The following is a 22179-nucleotide window of genomic DNA, read 5'->3' on the forward strand; positions in this document are numbered from 1 at the left end:
AGGGAGAAGAGAACAGAAAGGGAAGAAAAGGTGTAGGACAACTTGCTCTGGGGATGAGAAGGAAACCTGAGAATGCCATTGACTTGTCACCAAAGGAGAAACTTAAGTTAGAGAGTCAGGGAGTATTTGGAGAAGCATGGACAATTATCTAGTAGGTTCTGGGTAAAGCAAGAGTTCAGTAGCCAAATGAAGAGCTCCACTTAAGCAGGTCTGAATATCTTAGGAGGATTCCAGGTCTCAGGCTCCTGCATAATTCTAGGGCAAAGGCAAAAAGTTGTAAAACGGGTTTTGAGCAAAATAGCCACATAGCCTAATTTGGCCCGGCATTGTCCTAACTCTTAATACCTCTCTCTCTCTTTGCTTCTCAGCACCCAAATGTACCATCCAACTGCACCTTCCTCTACTGGCCTACTCTTCACCTACCCTGGGTCCCATCCTCCCCTGTCTCCTCCCCCTCCCTCAGAGCTCCACCTAAGCCTGTCTTCAAAGGCAATGACCTGCATACAGAATTAGGCCATCTCTTCTATTCTCCACCCCATCAGCTCTCAAATTTCCACCAAAACTTATCTCATCTTATAGTTGTCAGGAAAGTAACTTGAATACTGAGGACTTCATGTGTTAGCTACCTCAGGTCCTTTACATGGTAAAGAAGGCACTTGTTACCTCAAAGACCACAGCCATTCAGAACTGGATTTTCTGAAGAAATTTTAGACCTTTTTTGTGGTGCATCTCCAAGTATACAAAGCACATAATTCTTATTAATATATTATGTTAAGTAGATGCTAGAGGAAAGATCTAGTTTTATCACCAGTGTCTTAATCACTGTATGGTACCCTCGGTCTGAGCTTACCTTTGAAGAGCAATCTACAAGAGGAGTTTACCTGGTAGGTTGCAGACTTTGAGAAGAGGTGGCAAAATGGCAGAGGAATTGTTTCAAAATTGATGAGTCTAATTGAGACGCGTTTGTGTACTGGAAACTGGGACAAATAAGCAGGATCTGCATGTTATGTTGAGAATGTTCCTTGCTGTGTTTAGCTTACTTGAAATGTGCTAAATTATTAAGTTTCTCCTTAAATACATACAAAGATTTAGAAAGCTGAGGCCTAAAAGCAGATCCTGCTAGTCACAGTAGCTTAAGAAATGTTTCTGTATCTGAGCTTAAGACAATGAGTAAGATACGAGAAAAGTGGTTATCAGGGTTGGGGTTACTGTCCCTTCTACCTTCCCCTCTCTCAGTCCTCCCCATGGGATGAAGTAAATCAGGGAGTCGCTCCCTGCTTTCCTCAGTGTCTGTGTGCATTTAATAAACGTTGATGGTATTCTGAGGAAACGCTTCACCATCCTGAGGGCACTGCCTCTTCTCTAGCCTCATCTATAAAAGAACTCTAAGTCATTTCTAAGCGAAGAAATGGCTATGCGTTTACTACCTTTGTCATTATTACATGGCAGAATAGACCTTACCTGATTCAGCGTCTTCTTTTGAACTTTATATTCTACAGCTTTGTAATGATAGTTGATAGTAATTTTCATTTGCAATTAAAAAAAAAAAAAACCTTTAAACCAATGAAATAGCTGCAAGGCTGTTGTATCAGTTCGAACCCCAAGAGCGCGCCAACAAACACCACAAGGCGGTATGGAGCCACACGCTGTTTTAATGAGCGCCTGGGCGCACACGGGCTGAGGCCTAAAATGGCATCAGCACCAAATAAGTACGGAGCAGGGGTTTATATAGTCTCCTGTAAACAGGAAGTGTCTTAGTCTGATATAACTGCTATGCGGTACCAGGACGGCCTCTCTCTCGGTCTTCAGCAGGTACGTGTCTTCCGGCTCCCCTCTTCCTGTTTCTGCTATCTTGCTGATGCAGGCTGGTGGTGCAAGTGGTCTTCAGCCTTGGGACTGGGCCTAAGAAGGGAGAAGTTATTCACCACCCACCTGGCAGCTTCCAGGCCCAGGGTAAAGTCTTTCAATAGCCACCATCGGTTTCTAGGGAGCAGCATGCAAAAAATTACAAAAGTAGGAACACTGCAAATGCTTTCTCATGGTGGAATTGATGGCGACAAGAAAATTACGCAAGCATCGAAGCACTTTTAAGGCTGAGTTTTAATCCTAGGAAACACAAATGGTAAATACAAAATTCCAGTCAATCAACAAATGCTAGCCTCTATTGTTTAATGGTAAACAGTTGGAAAAAAGCGCAAATTAACACGAAATACTAAATAGGAAACTAATAAATATTTCATCTAGTCAGTATGACAAAAAGGCCTCCATAGACTTCTTTGCTCATTGGGTAGGCTGAGAAATGGGTCAGATTATATATGACTTATTTGGTTACAATTGATCATTTGGCCTAAAGACAACTGTCTTTTTAAAAATGTGTTATTTATATAGTTGGAGGTTCAAGAAAAGGATAAGTGTATAGACCTAAACAGAATCTGAATGCTTGTCTTTGGCTAAGTTGAAGTTAATGATCACAGTAATGAAACCACATCAGGAAACAGGAGTTTGGGGCCAAATTTTCAGTTGTAACTTGTATCTCTCAAATTGTTACATTATTCAATGGTACATTCTCCACACACTCAAATTTGTTCACTTGTAACTTGTATTAATTGAAAATTCATTCACTTTGGAAGGTGTTTTGAAAGAGGCTTGTTTATAACAGTTGCCGGTACCCCTGGAATTCAAAATGATGCCAACTGAATGCCATTTCAAATAAAACCTTTTACTTATTTATTTATTTATTTTTGGCAGCAGGAAAGAGCAGAGTCACACAGTAGCTCTTGATTTATGAAACGGTGTTTTCTAACTCTCAGACTCCCACCATGTGTGTAGTTCGCTTGAAGGAACTAGGTTGGACACATTTAACAAGAACATAATTCTATCTCCATATCTGCTTTTTAATTTGAAATCATATGGGCCTTTGATTATACTTCATCCCATTTTCATGGCTCCTATAACCAGTTGAGAGAGTGGACACTGAGAACCATACATCAGCTTCTTCTGTTTGTAAAATATTGTTCAATGACAAGTCAGACAGATGGAAACCTCCAAAGCATGGTTGTTATTGTGGACAAAATTTGTGGAAATATTTTACATTGAACTGCCCAGTAAGCATTTTCGCAGCCCTAGGTCACATCCGGGAATTATGCAATTGGTTCCCCCCGAACCTGGTTGAAGTGCTGAGAAAGGAGAGGATGTAACAGATCAAAACTGATCTGGATGATGGCTGAGTGAAGTGGCCAACAGGCAGGTAGAGGACAGAGATAAACCCATACATGCCTTACAGGAGTTTCTGGCTTTAAGCAGAGTCCGTCCTTGTAAGTGGTGCATTAAACAAAGAGTTTATTGTAAAGTGGGCCTGATCCCTGGAGGAAAAGAAAATTGATTCTTTTTCACTGGAGGGAAGTTAACTCTTTCTGTCCTTTTGCAGCAGAGAAGGTGCTGAACACGTATTTAGTGATGAATTTCCCTGGTTCGTTCCAAGGGGTCTTTATGTCAGGAATAGTATTTATTCATAGTGCATTTTCTATACAATAGAGAGGCAAGATTCCCTAAAGTCTCCCCATTGTACTCCCTTCATCCCATCTAGCACAGGTAGACTGTGTAAAACCCATATTCTAATAGTTACTAGGCTATTAAAATTGGCTACAATACTTCTATTTCTTTTGTTTTGCATAGTAGTAACTCAAGATGATTTTGATGTTGCAGTTTTAAATTTCACTTTGACTTGAGCTGGGACATCCATTGGCCTATTATACCATGGATGCTAAAAATGTTAAGAGCTGCATGTTCTGCCTTGATCTTTTCAAGACTGAATTTGGAAGGAGAAAAATTATTTTGCCTAAGGACATCTGTGAAAGTATCAGGAAAACACTGAAAAGCCAGAGAGAAGGGTTCAGTTGTAGTGTGCTCCCTTTAAGAGAGAAACGAGATTAGCAACTTTGGCAAATTTTTGGGACTCTATTCAGAAGGAAAGAGAAGAGCTGCCAGTGTCAAAAAAAGAAAAAAAAAGAAAAAAAAAAGGATGGATGTTATGAGACAAAGGCAGAGGCAATTTTACACCTTTCTGAAAGCTTACCTGGGAGTAGTTTTAGCTACTGAGGTTAAGAAAGATGGATTTTTTTTTTTCTTTTCTTTCAAGACTAAAGCTGGAGCTAGGGGGAAATGGGTTTAATGTGAAGTAGTGCTCCTGTCAGTTCTGTTTGTCCTGGGAAGTACACAAGGAAGAAGAGCCTCCGTGGAAGAGAGAGGACGCGCCAGGTGCTGAAGGTGAGGGATTACCTATTACAACAGTAACGATTATGAAAGTTACATTATGATATGAAAGTAGAAACTCTTAAGGAAAAACCTGATTTAAACAGGAAGTTTATGACTGCTAGACACATATCTGAATGGTATTTTGCCTTTTCATATCAGCAATTACTTTGTTTTCTAAATACCCTCAGGCAAGAAGAGTTTACAAAAATAAAGCAGATTTTTTTTTTTTTTATATCAGGTCAGAAAAGTTAGTGAGGCATCATTTGGGATAATCATAGTGTTTACTCAAGCCTTATTCATATATAAAAATGTTATTTTCTCTAATTGCATATTTGCCTCTATAATGACTGGTTGAATTCTAAACTGAAATGAGTAATCAATACTGTACCGCTAATGTTCAGATGAAGTAGTAGCTATTTTAGATGGTATGACACTGCTCCAAATTTGGCAAATTTCTATAAAGGTGGACATCAAAAGCTAAAAAGTGTGTTTTTGTTGTTGTTGTTGTTGTTTAGGTTCTAACTGAAAACCCAAACCAAGAAATAGCAACACATCTAGAATTCTTACTACCACAACATTCACCTGGATCCCTAAGGGCACAGCAAAGAATGAGCTATTACGGCAGCAGGTGTCATATTGTCAATGTGGACACAAAATACCCAGGCTACCCACCAGAGCACATTATAGCTGAGAAGAGAAGAGCAAGACGACGATTGCTTCACAAAGATGGCAGCTGTAATGTCTACTTCAAGCACATTTTTGGAGAATGGGGAAGCTATGTGGTTGACATCTTCACCACTCTTGTGGACACTAAGTGGCGCCATATGTTTGTGATATTTTCCTTATCTTACATTCTCTCATGGTTGGTATTTGGCTCTGTCTTTTGGCTCATAGCCCTTCATCATGGCGATCTATTAAATGATCCAGACATCACACCTTGTGTTGACAACGTCCATTCTTTCACAGGAGCCTTTTTGTTCTCCCTTGAGACCCAAACCACCATAGGATATGGTTATCGCTGTGTTACTGAAGAATGCTCTGTGGCCGTGCTCATGGTGATCCTCCAGTCCATCTTAAGTTGCATCATAAATACCTTTATCATTGGAGCCGCCTTGGCCAAAATGGCAACTGCTCGAAAGAGAGCCCAAACCATTCGTTTCAGCTACTTTGCACTTATAGGCATGAGAGATGGGAAGCTTTGCCTCATGTGGCGCATTGGTGATTTTCGGCCAAACCACGTGGTAGAAGGAACGGTTAGAGCCCAACTTCTCCGCTACACAGAAGACAGTGAAGGGAGGATGACAATGGCATTTAAAGACCTCAAATTAGTCAATGACCAAATCATCCTGGTCACCCCAGTAACTATTGTCCATGAAATTGACCACGAGAGCCCTCTGTATGCTCTTGACCGCAAAGCGGTAGCCAAAGATAACTTTGAGATTTTGGTGACATTTATCTATACTGGTGATTCCACTGGAACATCCCACCAATCTAGAAGCTCCTATGTTCCCCGAGAAATTCTCTGGGGCCATAGGTTTAATGATGTCTTGGAAGTGAAGAGGAAGTATTACAAAGTGAACTGCTTACAGTTTGAAGGAAGTGTGGAAGTATATGCCCCCTTTTGCAGTGCCAAGCAATTGGACTGGAAAGACCAGCAGCTCCACATAGAAAAGGCACCACCAGTTCGAGGATCCTGCACATCAGACACCAAGGCGAGACGAAGGTCATTTAGTGCCGTTGCCATTGTCAGCAGCTCTGAAAATCCTGAGGAAACCACCACTTCTGCCACACATGAGTATAGAGAAACACCTTATCAGAAAGCTCTCCTGACTTTAAACAGAATCTCTGTAGAATCCCAAATGTAGTCCTAAATTGTGATTATGAGGGCTACCACTTAATCATTTTATCTTCCAGCCAATCACCATAGGCAAGTCGTTGTAAACATGGCTTTTTTGAAAGTGTTATAGCTATGTTTTATGATGATGCCGGGTAAGTAGAGTAAGTTAAACTTGGTAAAAGATAAGATAAAAATTCCATAGTTCTCAATGATTAAAATTTTTCTTGTTAGCCAATTTTGAATTAAGAATGCTATTAAGAAGTCTAATTGATTAAAATGTATCTTTTTTATTATCTTATATACTTGTATCTTCAGTTGGAGGTGTAGTATTCAAATATGGGGATATGAAGGCAGAAAGGAGGCTAGAATAAATAAAAATGAAAAGACAAGTAAGGCAGCATAAATAATATATTTTTAAATATGTCAACATTGATAATACAATGAAGATTTGCTATAAAAAGTATGATATCTAACCAAGATATGCAAAAGATGCATTCAGTAAGCTGTAATGTTGAGAAATGTAACTGTGAAATCAGCTCACCAGTTCAAGTCACTAGGTTTGCCACTTGGATAGTCTTCGTTTCAGCGAGCATAGCTAGTGGCTGTAAGAAATTGTCCATGCCACCAATTCCACTGCCACTTGTCCAGGTAGTGATCAATGAGAGCTAGAAGCGATTTTTTCTCTAACTGATGAGGCAGAAGAAAAGTTAACAGTATTTAGAGCAGCATTTCTCTCTTAAAGTCTCTGGTTGACTCCAACAAATGGAGACCAGAAATAAGGCAACCATGACCTTGCTAGGTTCTCTGAGAAGGGGAGGTTCTATGTTCATGTCCCCCCTTCTTCCAGGATGTGACCAAAGGACAGGATCATATAGATGAGGTGAGGGGATGGTTAGCAGCGAGAAACATTCTCAGAGCCTTGGAGAGAAACTGTTGCTAGCTTGCTAGTGCCGAAAGATTGCAACTTTGGCTGCTACATAAAGGATAGAACCTTTTTGGGGGGAGGGGAGGGAGATACTTATTTGTGCCCGGCAGCCGGCAGCCGTTATGTATGCTTCTTATCTTGGTTACCGTAGAAGACACAAATTACTCAAGTTGTGGATTGCAAGAAACTCTTTTATTGAACTTGGAACAACCATTTAAATGAAGGATTTTGTGAGACAGAATTCAATTAAAGTGATTTTAATGCACAGTAAGTGGATAACCTGAGTACAATGAAATTTCTTAAATTTTATAACATGAGATAAAGTTGTATACTCTCATATTAAAATATGTTAATCATGATTACTTTAAGCCCACACCCACTGGCCTATGAGTAGAGTCACTTTAAACTTTATAAATCAAAGAAATATTAGGTACATTCAGAATTCTTTGTGTTTTGTGTCTGTTTTACATTGTTGCTGCACTGGCAATAAGTATGTGACACAGTTTTTATTATTTATTTCATTTAAATACACACACACAGACACACACACCCAGTTTTTGCTTTTTCTGGAAAATCTTTCTTTCTCTCTCTCTCAATTTAAAGTAAAACACACAAGTGAATGAACCAAATCACATAGTCCAAGATTATAAATGAAAGTAAAATAGGCCGGGCGCGGTGGCTCAAGCCTGTGATCCCAGCACTTTGGGAGGCCGAGACGGGCGGATCACAAGGTCAGGAGATCGAGACCATCCTGGCTAACACGGTGAAATCCCGTCTCTACTAAAGAATACAAAAAACTAGCCGGGCGACGAGGCGGGCGCCTGTAGTCCCAACTACTCGGGAGGCGGAGGCAGGAGAATGGCGTAAACCCGGGAGGCGGAGCTTGCAGTGACCTGAGATCCGGCCACCGCACTCCAGCCTGGGCGACAGAGCCAGACTCCGTCTCAAAAAAATAAAATAAAATAAAATAAAATAAAAGTAAATAAAATAAAAGTAAAATATATAGGTATAGGTAGAGTGCCTTTCTGTTTCTTTTCTTTTTTTTTTCTTTTTTTGTTTTTCTTCCCTCCTCCCCCATCCTTCCCTTTCTCCTTCCTTTTCCCTCTTTTTTTTTTTTTTGTTTGTTTTTTTTTGTTTTTTTTTTTGGCCTGGGAGTAATAAAGTTACTTTTTAAATGCACATGTGCAATCTTTTATTCCTGTTGTTTTATGGATAAGAGATTTGTTCAGGTCAAAAGTTGCAAAACTGTTCTGAAGCTTAATATTAGAGACCCAAGTAAGATGATTTTTAGTCCTGCTTGAGGAATGCACACTCCATTTAAAAAATTATGCACGCTGTAGATTTGGATTGTACAGCAGCAATTACTTGGCTAAATTAGAGTACTGCAATCTTGTAAGTAGAAAACAGTCACCATGACAATAGACAAAAACACTTAAAAATTTTTTAGCTTGTTTTACCTTTGATCTACATCTAGTTTCATGTCACCTTGCTTTGCTTTGTTGAGTCCGCTACTGCTAATGTTTGCCTTGTCAATATCAGAATGGGGCATCAATGTCCCGTGAAATACATTTTGTTGTGCTCTGAGCCTCTATAATCAAATGCTTGTACTCAGAAGAGAATGTAAAATCAGCATTTCTATGTGATATTTATCTCTAATTATCTGTGTAATTTTATAACATACTTGACAACCCCAGTGAGTTACTTAATAATAAAGATCTTAATGCAAAAAGTGTGTATATACATATATTTTCAATGGTATAAGTTATCTTTGCTGATGCGGTCAGCACTGGGTATAGTGCACCCAAAATAAGAATGCTGCTTCATATAAATAGAACATAGGCAGCATTGTAAAGCATTTTTGTGTTGTTTTTTTTTAAAGCTTGTAGAACAGGTATATCTGAAGTAAAAGTTGGTTGTTTCTGTAAGTATCACAAGCAGGTTCTATGTAAAATGGCAATTCTAGTTTCAAATGCCCTACCAATAGCGAGAAGTTGGGTGAGTATTTTTTCTTATGCCATCTACTTTTTCCTCCAAAATGAAATTATTCAGTGAAGTTAATTAGATAAAAAACAAATTGTGGCATCAAGGTATTGCTCCACTGTGCGCTCTGGTTTCTGAACAGGGCCCTGAAGAAGTAAGACTAGGGAGAGAGGGAAATACTATTTTCATGTGCCACCAGATTAGTGAGTATTATCAAGTGATTTACGCATAGATTTAATCCCCACAATAACATAGTAAGCTGGATATTTTAAACTTCCATTTCATCGACTTTCCAATCATCTTCTTTTCCCTGACAAATTCCTAATTGGAAAACAATGTGTTCAGGTTAAAAAAAAAAAATTACAGCTGTATTTCCAGTCCCGATGCAGGTTGCTGGAGGGTAGGGTTAACTGGCATAGTTCTGGCACATGAGATGTTAGCAGGAATCTTTGGGTGTGGCTTTTATGAAAGCTTTTAAGCTGACTTGGCTGGCAGATGCCCTGTTCCTCTTCCTGCTCACCCGTCTCTCCATCTGGACTTCTAACTTGGTAGCTTATGTTCTTTTTTTTTTTTTTTTTTTGAGGCGGAGTCTCGCTCTGTCGCCCGGACTGGAGCGCAGTGGCCGGATCTCAGCTCACTGCAAGCTCCGCCTCCCGGGTTTACGCCATTCTCCTGCCTCAGCCTCCCGAGTAGCTGGGACTACAGGCGCCCGCCACCTCGCCCGGCTAGTTTTTGTATTTTTAGTAGAGACGAAGCCACCTTGTAAGAATGCAAATCAAGGAGACCCCCACCAGGGAAACTAGAAAAGTAGGAAAGACTGCAGCCTTAGATTGCATATCTCCAGACGTCTTTTTCATGAGTGAAAATCAATATGATTTATAATTGACACAGTGAGCAATATATCTAAGGGAAATTATCCAGGAAACAAGGCTGGTAGGAAAAAAAAATGATGCACAACTTAGGTCCAACTTGTGCTTGTCCATGACAGTTGATGAAGTCAATCACTGTGGAAATAGCTTGCTTTCTTTCTTTTCTTTCTTTCTCTTTCTTTCTTTCTTTCTTTCCTTTCTTTCTCTCTCTCCCTTTCTTTCTTTCTTTCCATTCTTTTTCTTTCTTTCTTTTCTTTCTTTCTCTTTCTTTCTTTCCTTTCTTTCTCTCTCTCTCTCTCTTTCTTTCTTTCCTTTCTTTCTTTCTTTCCTTTCTACCTTGATAAAAGGATTAACCAGGCCTCCTGCTCTTTTGCTTCTTTCTTCCCCCCAACATAATTACATTCCGTGTTTTATTGGGACTTTCACTAAGGGTGAATGGTCTAAAATCCACAGAAACCTCGATGAAGCAGGCACTGCACAACTTGGGCAAAAAAATAAAAGTCCGCTAATACTGTCTCAGGCCCTCTATCCCTTACCAAGACCAAACTGCATCCATTGAGAATATTTGAGAGGATTTCAAATACACACAGAGGAATCCAGATTTTTCTTTAAATATTTGTATTTCCTAATTTCTGAGTTGGCCAGGACATGTGCTGAGTAGATTCTCTGGGCCACTTTTATGTAAATTATTAGGCACCAGATTCTACTCAGTTTAATATATTCTATCTATGAGTCTCATCGGTTACAAGCCGTGATTCTTCTGTTCTGAATGTTCTGCAAGGCGTGTGCAAAGTCCTGTGTCTTTTAGGGTAAGATTTGCCTGTGGAGATCTAGAAACCACGCCTATTCACCCTCGGTACTCTATAAATCACAAAGCCCTGACTCAATTCTAAAATCAGCGTGGCCTCTCTCTCTCTCACTTTCATTTTTAAAGGAGCAGTATGACCCAGGCTCCCGAGAAGAGAGCTTTTGGCTTCACATGTAAAATGCAAGTTGGCGTCAACACAGAACACACTGACAGATTATGCAGCAGGGAAGTGCTTGGTAAATTCTTTTCAAATGTTCCCCTAGATAGGAGGTCTTTGAAAGCAAAAACTAGTAACCGAGATTCAGTTCAGATAAATCTGTAGGCAGACAGCAAGTAAGGTCCCTTAGAAGGGTCATTTTCCTAAAAATACATAATCATAATGCTGCCCAGAAACCATCCTTGGTCTGCATTACTTTGTAGCTTTTCTTCGATCAGAAAAACCTTATCTACCAGTAAATTCCCAAGTGTTTCTTTCACTGCTCTTGGTTTCCTAAAGCAACTGAACGCACTCCTCTTATGACTATGCGGTTGGGTCATGAGATTTGGCTTGGAGTAAGCAGCCTCTTGCCTCATCCTGCCACCCTGTGCTTCTTTCCTTGGAAATGTCCAAACTTGTGGTTTGGGATTCTCTGTGCGGAGTTTGGAGACTTACGTCGACACCTCTACGTGTTTTGAAATTCGATAGATTCAGTTGCTGAGCACCTAGCAGGGACAGTAGAAAAAAACAAAAATAAAGTGAATAAATAAACTATAGCCTTGTGCTCTTGGATCTCACTGATGTATTCTACTTTGTAAATACTGTAACGTAAAAGGATACCGTGTCCAGGGTCTGTCTGCTGTCCCAAGAAAAAGCAGCTGGACTGAGATGGAGAGTCTTCCAAATAAATAAGGCAATCTGTGCTGGATAATCACTCATCTCAGGCCTGGAATGGAAACTCTGGGGACACTTCAGGCTGCAGAGAAACAGGTTAATTATTTTAAGTATTTCAGCAAGCCCGATGGATGAAAACTCAAACAGATAGATTAAGTCTTGCTAAATTACATAGCCAACGAATGCTATTTTTTTTTTTTTTCCTCCATGCTATCATTTACCACAGGGGCCTATAAAAGGTCTTTAATCACTGTCTAAGTAACTTGAACTTGAGATAGAAAGGGCCCCTGGAGATTTAGTCACTGTGAAAACTTCTTTACAGCAAGTTATCAGAAATCTTCAAATTTCCACATAAAATACTTCAGTCACATGCGATACTCACTGTGGTTCAATGCCCTTTATTTGAATTAGAAGCACATGTTGAAGATCAATTATTTAGTGTGCTGCTGGTTGATTCTTTCTGACACTAGTTGGCCTGGGGAAGGGAGGCCAGTCATAGGGGCCGGGGGAAGGACAGAGCTAACCTCTGCTAGCCGCTAATTCCAGAACCAAAGATTTTTAGGGTATCAGAAGGACATCAGCTCATTTAATCAGATCCCTTTTTATGTAGGAGGAAACCTCCAACGCGGGAGTTATCTGCCTAAAGAGTGACAGACATGGAGGGACAGAGGAAGAAAACACAATTACCAGTGACCAACCTGGGGCAACAAGCAGACCTGATGCTGCCCAAGGTGGAAATATTGCTATTTTTTAATCAGTAAATAGCACAAATGATCATTTCAAGCCATTTCAAGCCAGTATTTTCTAGAAGTACTATTGATCATTAAGTATTTAAAGAAGTGGCCAGGCACAGCGGCTCACGCCTATAATCCTAACACTTTGGGAGGCCGAAGTAGGTGGATTACCTGAAGTCAGGAGTTTGAGACCAGCGTGGCCAACATGGTTGTGAAACCCCGTCTCTACTAAAAAATACAAAATTAGGTGGATGTGGTGGCATGCGCCTGTAATTCCAGCCACCCAGGAGGCTAAGGCAGGAGAATTGCTGGAACCCAGGAAGCGGAGGGTGCAGTGAGCCGAGACCACGCCACTGCACTCCAGCCTGGGTGAGACTCCATCTCAAAAAAAAAAAAAAAAAAGTATTTAGAGAAGCTGGGAAAGCAAAGGAAAAAAAAAAAAAAGAAGTGTGGGAGGCAGCTGCTAAGAGCCTTGATAAAGGAAGATAAACTTCTTCAAAATGTGCACAAACAACAATGATTGAATTAAAAAAAAAAAAGCTTGCACCGTTTCAGGGAAATGCTAATGTACAGTGAGGCACACCTATGTGCACTGATTTGTTGCCACCAAGCCTTTTACCTTGGAAGCAGAAATATTTAGTCTTTTGGCAGGGCCAGCCTAAAAGAATAAGCAAACACAAAGAGCAACAGGGTTTTTTTGTTTGTTTGTTTGTTTTATTTTTATTTTTTGGAACAACAGAGTTTTTTTGTTGTTGTTGTTGTTTTCATTTTTATCATTAAATGGACGTACTCCCTTCTTGAAACAAGTGGCTATGAAGAAAATAGCCTAACCTGAGAGAATCACACAGACTTGAGCTGAGTATAGCTGCTTATTAACTGTGCCACCTGGAGCAACTAAGCTGCTGTCTCTGATTCTCAGTTTCCTTAGCTATAGATTTCCTTTCTGTATTAAGCTACAAATTTAAGGGTGCAGAATTAAGGATCAAATGCCTTAAGTTTGAATTCTAGTTCTACTACTTTCTTTTTCAAAAATTAATTATTATTACTTTTTTCTTTTTTTTTTTTTGAGATGGAGTCTCACTCTGTCACCCAGTCTAGAGTGCAGTGGTGCGATCTTGGCTCACTGCAACCTCAACTTCCCAGGTTCAAGCAATTCTACTGCCTCAGCCTCCCAAGTAGCTGAGATTACAGGTGCGCGCCACCACACCCAGCTAATTTTTTTGTATTTTTGGTAGAGATGGAGTTTAGCCATGTTGGTCAGAGTGGTCTTGAACTCCTGACCTCGGGTGATCCACCTGCCTCAGCCTCCCAAAGTGCTCAGATTACAGGCGTGAGCCACCACGCCCGGCCTAGTTCTACTACTTTCTCACTGTGTCACTTTGGGCAATTTACTTAACCTCTCTGGGCCCAAGTTTTCTCAACTGTGAAGTAAAGAAAGTAACAGTACCACCTTACAATTGTTAAAAGGGTTAGAGAGAAAATATTTATATGGTCCTTAGAAGAATGCCTAGCACATAATGAATGCTAATACACTGTAGGCAATTAATACTGCCAGCAGCAAACTCATCTCTTTTGGTGTTTCATAATTTACATTCCTTAACTTTTAACATTGACCTAATCAAAAAAAAAAAAATTAAAAAGGAAAAATCATGCAACGATTTAGTAGAAGAAATATAAATTATTCCCAACCCAAGTGTAAATGGTTTCTGTACTATCTGACCAAAATTACTTTGGATGATTTATATCATACATCCTTTCCATTGTGGGAGGCATGAGCATTCAGTAAAATACAGTTTTGAGAATAAAATACTACTCTACTCAGATACACCTAAGGCTTAGTGAATAGCACCAAACAGAGGAAAAATCAAACTGCATATAATACAGGATAATCCTCCCGTATTATCTACTTACTGGGCATTAAATTAAAGCCATTTCTAAAAGTACTTAACTGCTTCATATCATAATAACATGTGTTATTCTCAAACTGTTCAACATGTTCCAGTTAAATTGGAGGGGTCCTGAGAGCAGCACGCTTATCATCCCAAAATAACATATCACTACTCAACTAAGCTGCTGCTCACTGAACTTGAAAAACCTCACTGGCCTGTGATGTGCTGGTAGATCCCAGAGAGCTTTTTAAAAACTGCTCAGAAGACAGAACCACACCTCATGATGGGAACGAAGAGGTGTGTTGAGCACATTTGAGATGGGAGAAGAACAATTCATTTTTTTCTCTAAAGCATGACATATGTTTGTAGGAAGATCATGGTTAAATCAGGCAGAAGTGGATTCAGATTCCTTTTTTAAAGGCGTGCCCCTTGGCAGCTGTATGAACTTGGGTAGTTTTCTAATTGTCATTGAACCTTAGTTTCTTCGTGAGTGTAAATGGAGTTAATCATATTTACCTGTGGGCTTTCTCCGTCCATGTTGTGCTGCTTATAACAAAATACCACCAACCGATTAACTTGTAATGAACAGAAATTTATTGACTCACAGTTCTGGAGGCTGGGAAGTCTACGATTGAGGGATAGCCTCCTAGTTGTGTCATCCCATGGGAGAAGGTGGAAACACAAGAAAGGGCAATAGAGAGAGAGGAAAGGTGACAAAATCTCCCTTTTACAACAAATCCACTCCTGTGATAAAGGCGTTAGTCCACTCATGAAGGCAGAGCCTCCATGGCCTCATCACCTCTCTAAGGTTTCACCTCGTAATACTGTTACAATGGCAATTCAAGTCCTACATGCGTTTTGGAGGAAACAAACATTCAAACTATATTATGGGCTAATTGCAAAGAGTATATTAGGATACCCTTACACACAAACACATATATATGAACATACCTATAAATATATGTGAGTATGCTAATATACACATATATATATGTATGTATAGACAGACACACATCCAACTACCTGGCAGATAGGAGTTATTCAGTAAATGAATATTCTGTTTTCTTCCATATATATTAGTAATATCAAGGTATTTTAGAGGAATTTGAAAGCAAAAGCATTATTAGCAGTAGGATAGTAATGCTCTACTGATTATCACAATTTTAAAAAATATCTTATGTTTTCATCTTGATATGAAGGTTGATGTATGAGATCATATTCTTCTCCTGCACCCAAGGGAAATTGATTTCCATCTCAGGGCTGCCATTAATGAGCTGTGGGTTTGGGGGAAAATAACCTCCTTGTTCCACTGTTTCTGAACATTAACGACATGGATGTTCTTTAAATTACTTTATGGTTCTTTACAGCCACAAAATGTGCTGATTTTTCCTCGCTCTACTTGTAGCCCTAATTTTTTTGTTGTTGACTTACAATGCTTTTATTTCATTGGCATATTACTATGGTCTAAATGTTTCTGTCCCCTCCAAATTCTCATGTTGAAATCCTAAGCCCCCAAGGCGATGGTATCCAGAGGTGTGGCCTTCTGAAAGTGATTAACTCATGGGGGTGGGGGCCTCATGAGTAAAATTAGTGCCCTTTTAGAAGAGGCCTGAGAGAGGCCGCTCACCCCTTCTACCCTGTGGAAACACAGTGAGAAGGTGCTGCCTCTGACCCAGAAAGTAGACTCTCACGAGACCATGAATCTGCCTTGATCTTGGACTGTCAAGTCTCCAGAACTCTAAGAATTAAATTTCTGTTGTTGATAAGCCATCCAGTTTATGGCATTCTGTTACAGCAGACTGAACAGGGTTAGGTACATACATATTTTAGTGCAATCTTTTCTATTCTCATAATTACTGTATCATCTGAATTCAGCTGGAAAGTTCCAATTTTACAATACTTTGTGCAACTTTAAAAATCTTTAATGTACAACTCACTGTGATGTACATTTTACACATCCCATGATAATAATTTGACAAGTCAGTTGAAGTAATATTTGTTGAATTTAGTTTTCAGTTCGGCTATTACTGCCCTCTTCTAAAATTGAGTCTATTTTAAACAGGAAAATTGAAGCTGTTTAAAAACACCACAAAAATTGATTTCAAAAAAGATGAAACATTGCTTTTACAATTGTAATAGCAGGAAGAAAGTAGCATCATGAAAAATGTAATAACTGTGGTAGAACACTAAAATTCCAATGGGGACACCTTACACTCATGACATAAACTAATAAAAGGCATCCTCATACATGTTATTTTGTAAAATCCCAGAATTCTTAATCTAGGGAAGTTGGGGAAAAATGCTCATTTATGGATGCTACTAACCCTTCATGTTATTATAAAGGAGTGCATCAGGGTCAGGCGTGGTGGCTCACGCCTGTAATCCCAGCACTCTGGGAGGCCGAGGCGGGTGGATCACGAGGTCAGAAGATCGAGACCATCCTGGCTAACGTGGTGAAACCCCATCTCTACTAAAAATACAAAAGGTTAGCCGGGCGTGGTGGCAGGCAACTGTATTCCTAGCTACTAGGGAGGCTGAGGCAGGAGAGTGGCATGAACCCAGGAGGCAGAGCTTGCAGTGAGCTGAGATTGTGCCACTGCACTCCAGCCTGGCCAACAGCGAGAGTCTCTGTCTCAGTAATAATAGTAATAATAATAATAGTAATAATAAAAAGGAGTGCATCTTCACGTGGGTGATTTGTTTGATGAATGGCAAACTGTACCTGGCTAGCCTGTATTTCATTTTAACTTGGGGAAAAGGTGGTTTCTCTTGTATATCTTTCAAGTGAGCGTAGCTCACCATCATTGCAACACCTAGATTCCCAGGCATCAGTGGTCTCCCAGTCTCCTGAACGTGATGACAGATGGCCTGTCCTCAATACAAAGCCATCACAAAGTAAATTCAGGGCCACACTGGGATATTCTGGGATCTCTTCCAATATTGTGCCTGGCATGAGATGAGAAAAGCAGCAATTTTCAATGGAGAAATCTGAATCTGTAGTGTAAGCCGAAGTTTCTGGAATGGTATTTTTATTCTTATATTATAAATAAATGTTAGCATGGTCATGAAATAACTAAGACTGAATGGAGAGCAGCATTAGATCCATTGAACAATATTAAGTTGTGTTTATCCTTCTTCAAAAGTGTAACTTATTATTTAAGTTATTATTCTTTGTTTTAAACCTTTGAACAATAAATAAAATGATAACTCTGTGGACCTGCTTGTCCTAGTGGGACTGGAGATCGAAGGAAAAACAAATATTAATGATGTTGCAGGCAGAAAGAAGACAAAAAATAAACAAAAGCACTCTGCCTTTTCCCCAAAGGTTGGGGTGATATTTAATTATGAAATGTCATAATTGTAGTGATAACAATATTAATAATAACAATTATGTAAATACCTCTGGTAATTGCAATTCTATTAGGAGGCTGAGTATTTTTGGTCACTATTGTGCCACCTTGTGGTCACAAGAGAACACATGTTTTTTCCATGAAGTAAATCCATTAAGTTTTAATTTATCCCCCACTGCTATGGAATGATATTTGGAAAAATAACTTAGAATGCTTGGGGTCAATCATACCGATAAACAAAATATAATGGGCACCATTCAAGTCAGAAAATAGCAGACACTGAAAAGCAACTAACAACATTGTTCTAAGTATAGATTCCATGTACCGGATTTCCCCCAGTTACTTCAACATGGATTATATATTTAGAAGATAAAATTGTAGTTTCTTTAGACTGCCATTCTCAATCTACAAATATAGACATGAAAATCTGGATGGCATCCATTGAGCATCTAATAGATAATTCAACACTCTATTTACTGCAAGGGAAGGCAGCCAAAATTTGGGCATCGATTAGCAATATTGTGTTAAAGTAATCACGCTAATGGATATATAGGTATAGCTTAATAAATATGATTTTAATGGCATGAGTGAATATTTGCTTTATACATATGTATATTATAATCTCATAATTTGTATGCATTTCAAAGAATTGTGATATTTGTTTAAAGGATTTTTCTGTTTTCTAAATCCTACTTATGTCAGTATCCAGATGTGATGAACAGAGAAAGGTAGGATTGGCCACCTTCCCATAGAGTACTGTCTGCTAGGAACTAAATAATATATTTTGTAACAAACTCAGACATTTAATGGCCACCATCTTATACCATCAGGGCTTATTTGATTAAGGCTGTGATTTTTCTTTTTAATTAAAGATAAAAATATTAGAAACAACAAAGTCTCCATAATTCTGTCATTATAAGTAGTGGCTGTGGGTGTACATTGGGGGGTGTGTGTAGAATTTGGGTGGAGGAGGAGGGGAGAGAGAGAGAGAGAGAGAGAAAGAAAGAAAGAAGTAGTGTATAAGATAACTTAATGCACTCTCACAAATATACTGCCATGCTAGTGTTGGTTTTAAGTCTCTCCATCCATCTCTCTGTCTCTTTGTCTCTGTTTCTCTCTCCATGCATTTGGTATCTTTTATCTCTGGTCTGCACGCGACCCCATTGCAGTATGCTGGTCTCGCCACAATCAGTCCCGCAGCGCCTGTCTTTGATTCCTAGTCCATGCTCTTATTTACCGCACCTACGTTCCATATTCTAACCCCGCATGAACCTATACAAGGTGTTATTTAATTCATGCTTGTTTCTTGACCTTATATGTATCGATTTCTCTCTTTTCTCTGATTTTTTTCTACTTCTTATTCTTACTCTCTACATATTAGTCTCTCGTTCTCTGTCCGTTTCTGTGTCCATTTCACTCTCTCATTTAATTTACATTGAAATCTAGGAGGTCAAGTAATCTAATTACTAATAGATTACTAATGGTGTGGCCTTAGGAAAACTCAAACATCTAAGCCTCCGTTTCTTGTTAAATAGGGGTTAAAGTACGTAGGGGTTAAAGTACTTACCTTATAAAATTGTTCTGACAATGAAATGAAACATGACATGTTGTAAAAGCCCTTAAGACAAAATCTAGCACAGAGTAAATGGCCAATATATGGTGCTTATTTTTATTTTTGTTGTCTGTGAAATGTATACATTTTTAGTATTCCAATCTGTACCATCATAAGATGCTCTAATACTGTCTTATTTATAGGTATAATAAGTGACAGATGTAACTCACAGAATTTTAAAAATGAATCTCCCATGTACTTCTTCTAACCACTTTATCAATGAAAGGCTCAGAAGAAGGTGTCTTACTTACAATCACATAATTACTAAGTAGTAGATCTGATACAAGAATTCATATCTTCTATATCCTTACACACAGTTCATTGCAATGAACAATAATTCCCAATGTAAATCACGCCTCTTTTAGTAGTCTTTCTTTTCTTTCTCTTCTTTCTTTCCTTCCTTCTTTATTCCTTTCTTTCTTTTTTCTTTGTCTTCCTTCCTTTTTTATATATTTCTTTCTTTCTTAAATTAATGCAGTCAGTGAGATAACAATTTTCAGCAAGTACTCGATTTTTATAAAATTCGTTAATTCGTGCATTCATATATATCATGTGTCAGATCATTTATAGACATTTTGGAGGTAATAATGAACTAAATAAAAAAAAGTATTTCCCTCACAAAACTTAAAATACAGTGGGAGAGCAGCTGGGTGCATTGGCTCACACCTGTAATCCCAGCACTTTGGGAGGCCAAGGTGGGTAGATCACCTGAGGTCAGGAGTTTGAGACCAACCTGGCCAACATGGTGAAATCCATCTCTACTAAAAAGTACAAAAAAATTAGCTTGGCGTGGTGGTGCACGCCTGTAATCCCAACTACTCAGGAGGTTGAGACAGGAGAATCTCTTGAACCTGGGAGGCGGAGGTTGCAATGAGCTGAGACTGCGCCATTGCCCTCCAGCCATTTGAGACTCCATCTCAAATATATATATGTATGATATATATATTGTATAAAATATAAATATACATATGTTTATATATACATAGTGGAAGAGTCAGAAAGTAAAGAAACAAATATATTTACTCATGCTAAGTCTAATGATGCTTCATTACCAATGGACCACATATACAATGGTAGTCCTATACGGTTATAAAACCATATTTTTAATGTGCTTTTCTCTGTATTGAGATGCACAAATACTTATCATTGTGTTGCAAACTCCTACAGTATTCAGTACAGTAACATGCTGTACAGGTGTGTAACCTAGGAGCAACAGGCCATATCACAGAGTATGTAGTAGGCTATATCATCTATTAATAGCTCTGAGCGAGTACATTCTATGAGGTTCTCACAATGACAAAAATCACCTGATGATGGATTTCTGAGAACATATCTCCATTGCTCAGCAATGCATGACTGCAATTAATGTCAGGTACCATTAAGGGGAATGAAATAAAAAATAAAGAAACATACCGGTGCAAAGATAAGTTGCCATTTTAGGTAGGGTAGTCAATAGAGACCTCTCAGGAATGTTTACCCAGATAACCAGAATAGAGAAAGCAAGCCATGTGGATGCCTGAAGAAACAGAATTCTAAACTAGTGCAAAGGCCCTGAAGAAGAATTTGAGAATCTGGGGGCAGGGGACGGGGGACAGTAAAAATTAAGATTCAGTTTTGGCCAGGTTATGTGTCAGATACCCATTTTATACTCAAAGGGTGACAAAGACTAGAAAGTTGTATATGTGAATTTAGAGTTGTGAAAGAAAGATCCATAAGATGCACATTTGGAAACCATCTGTATAGGTAGGTAGGTAGATAGGTAGATGATAGATAGATAGATAGATAGATAGATAGATAGACAGACAGACAGATAGATAGATAATGACATAGGCTTGAATGACACCTCCTAGGAATCAAATGGAGATAGGGAATTAGGTTGTGAGGTAGAGCTAGAATCACTGTAACACTGTGAGGTTAAGGCATGTCCTGGCTCATTTAGTGCTGCTCTAAAGAAATACCTGAGGCTAAGCAATTTACAAAGAAAAGAGGTTCATTTGACTCACAGTTTTGCAGGCTGTGCAAGAAGCATAGTGCTGCCATCTGCATTCGGTGAGAACCTCAGGTTGTTTCCACTCATAGCAGAAGGTGGAAGAGAGTTGGCGTATGCAGAGATCGCATGGTGAGAGAGAAAGCAAGAGAGCAAGAGGGAGGTGCCAGGCTCTTTTTAACAACCAGCTCTCATGGGAACTTAGTGAGAACTCACTCCCCATGGGGCTGATTCCTCATGAATAGGTAAATAGAAAGGCATTATTTTATTCATGAGGAATCTGCCCCCATCACCCAAATACCAGGCATTAGGCCCCGCTACCAACATTGGTGATCAAATGTCAACGTAAGACTTGGAGGGGACAATATTCAAATGATTGCAAGACATAAGGGAAAAGGGAGCGAAGAATGGTTACTTAAAAGCTAAATAAAGAATGTGATCCAAGGAAGAGAGAGGTGATGGATTGTCAGTGACAGAACCAAGCATCAAATACTTTGGAAAGAATATCTGGGGTAAATGCTTAACTGAAGACGGTTCAATAGAGAATGAGAATGAGAGGTGAGAAAGCAGAGAAAACGTTTGAAAAGTCTTGATGCTAAGGAGGGAAGACAAATGAAGTAATAGCTGGAGGGAGATATAGGGTCATTAGAAGCTTTCTTTTTTTCTTTCTTTCTTTGTATTTTGCTTTCTTTTGTTAGTGGGAGGTAGTTCAGTATGTTTATGAACAGATGGGAATGATCCCTCTCTAAGGAAAAAATAGATAATGTAGGAGAGAAAGGATAATTAAAGATGCAGAGTCCTTGAATACATGAGAAGGGATCTCGTCTACAAGTAGAGGGAGTGGTGAGAGCTCATCTAAGCTACAGACACAGAAAGGGAAAAGCACGCACAGGTAGAGACGCAGAGGTGGATTTCACGTTGGGTGAGAGAGAACTAAAGGCTGAAGTTGTTCTCTCTGCTTCCATTTTTTTCAGTGCAATGAGAAGCAAGGTAATCAGATCAGAGTGAAGGATATTGTTAGAGGTTTGAATGCAAGCAGGAAAGGTTCAAATACTCATGTCAG

At 39.1% G+C, this 22179-nt stretch overlaps 1 protein-coding gene across 4 annotated transcripts in view; it reads left to right on the forward strand.

The window, feature by feature from the left end:
* KCNJ16 (potassium inwardly rectifying channel subfamily J member 16) overlaps window positions 1-7666 on the forward strand; it is a 58678-nt gene extending 51012 nt beyond the window's left edge. For 3 of the 4 annotated variants that reach the window (XM_033181982.1, XM_033181983.1, XM_033181981.1), the window contains one exon: window positions 4770-7666. In XM_033181982.1, coding sequence (XP_033037873.1) covers window positions 4770-6119 — 1350 coding nt within the window. In that variant the 3' untranslated portion in view covers window positions 6120-7666. Of the gene's footprint in view, window positions 1-4181; window positions 4267-4769 lie in introns of those variants that run through there. The other variant, XM_033181984.1, reaches the window with a different exon arrangement.
* Window positions 7667-22179: the final 14513 nt, after the last annotated feature.

Source organism: Trachypithecus francoisi, unplaced genomic scaffold (genome assembly GCF_009764315.1).
Source record: "Trachypithecus francoisi isolate TF-2019V2 unplaced genomic scaffold, Tfra_2.0 Lachesis_group20, whole genome shotgun sequence".
NCBI classification, from domain to species: domain Eukaryota; kingdom Metazoa; phylum Chordata; class Mammalia; order Primates; family Cercopithecidae; genus Trachypithecus; species Trachypithecus francoisi.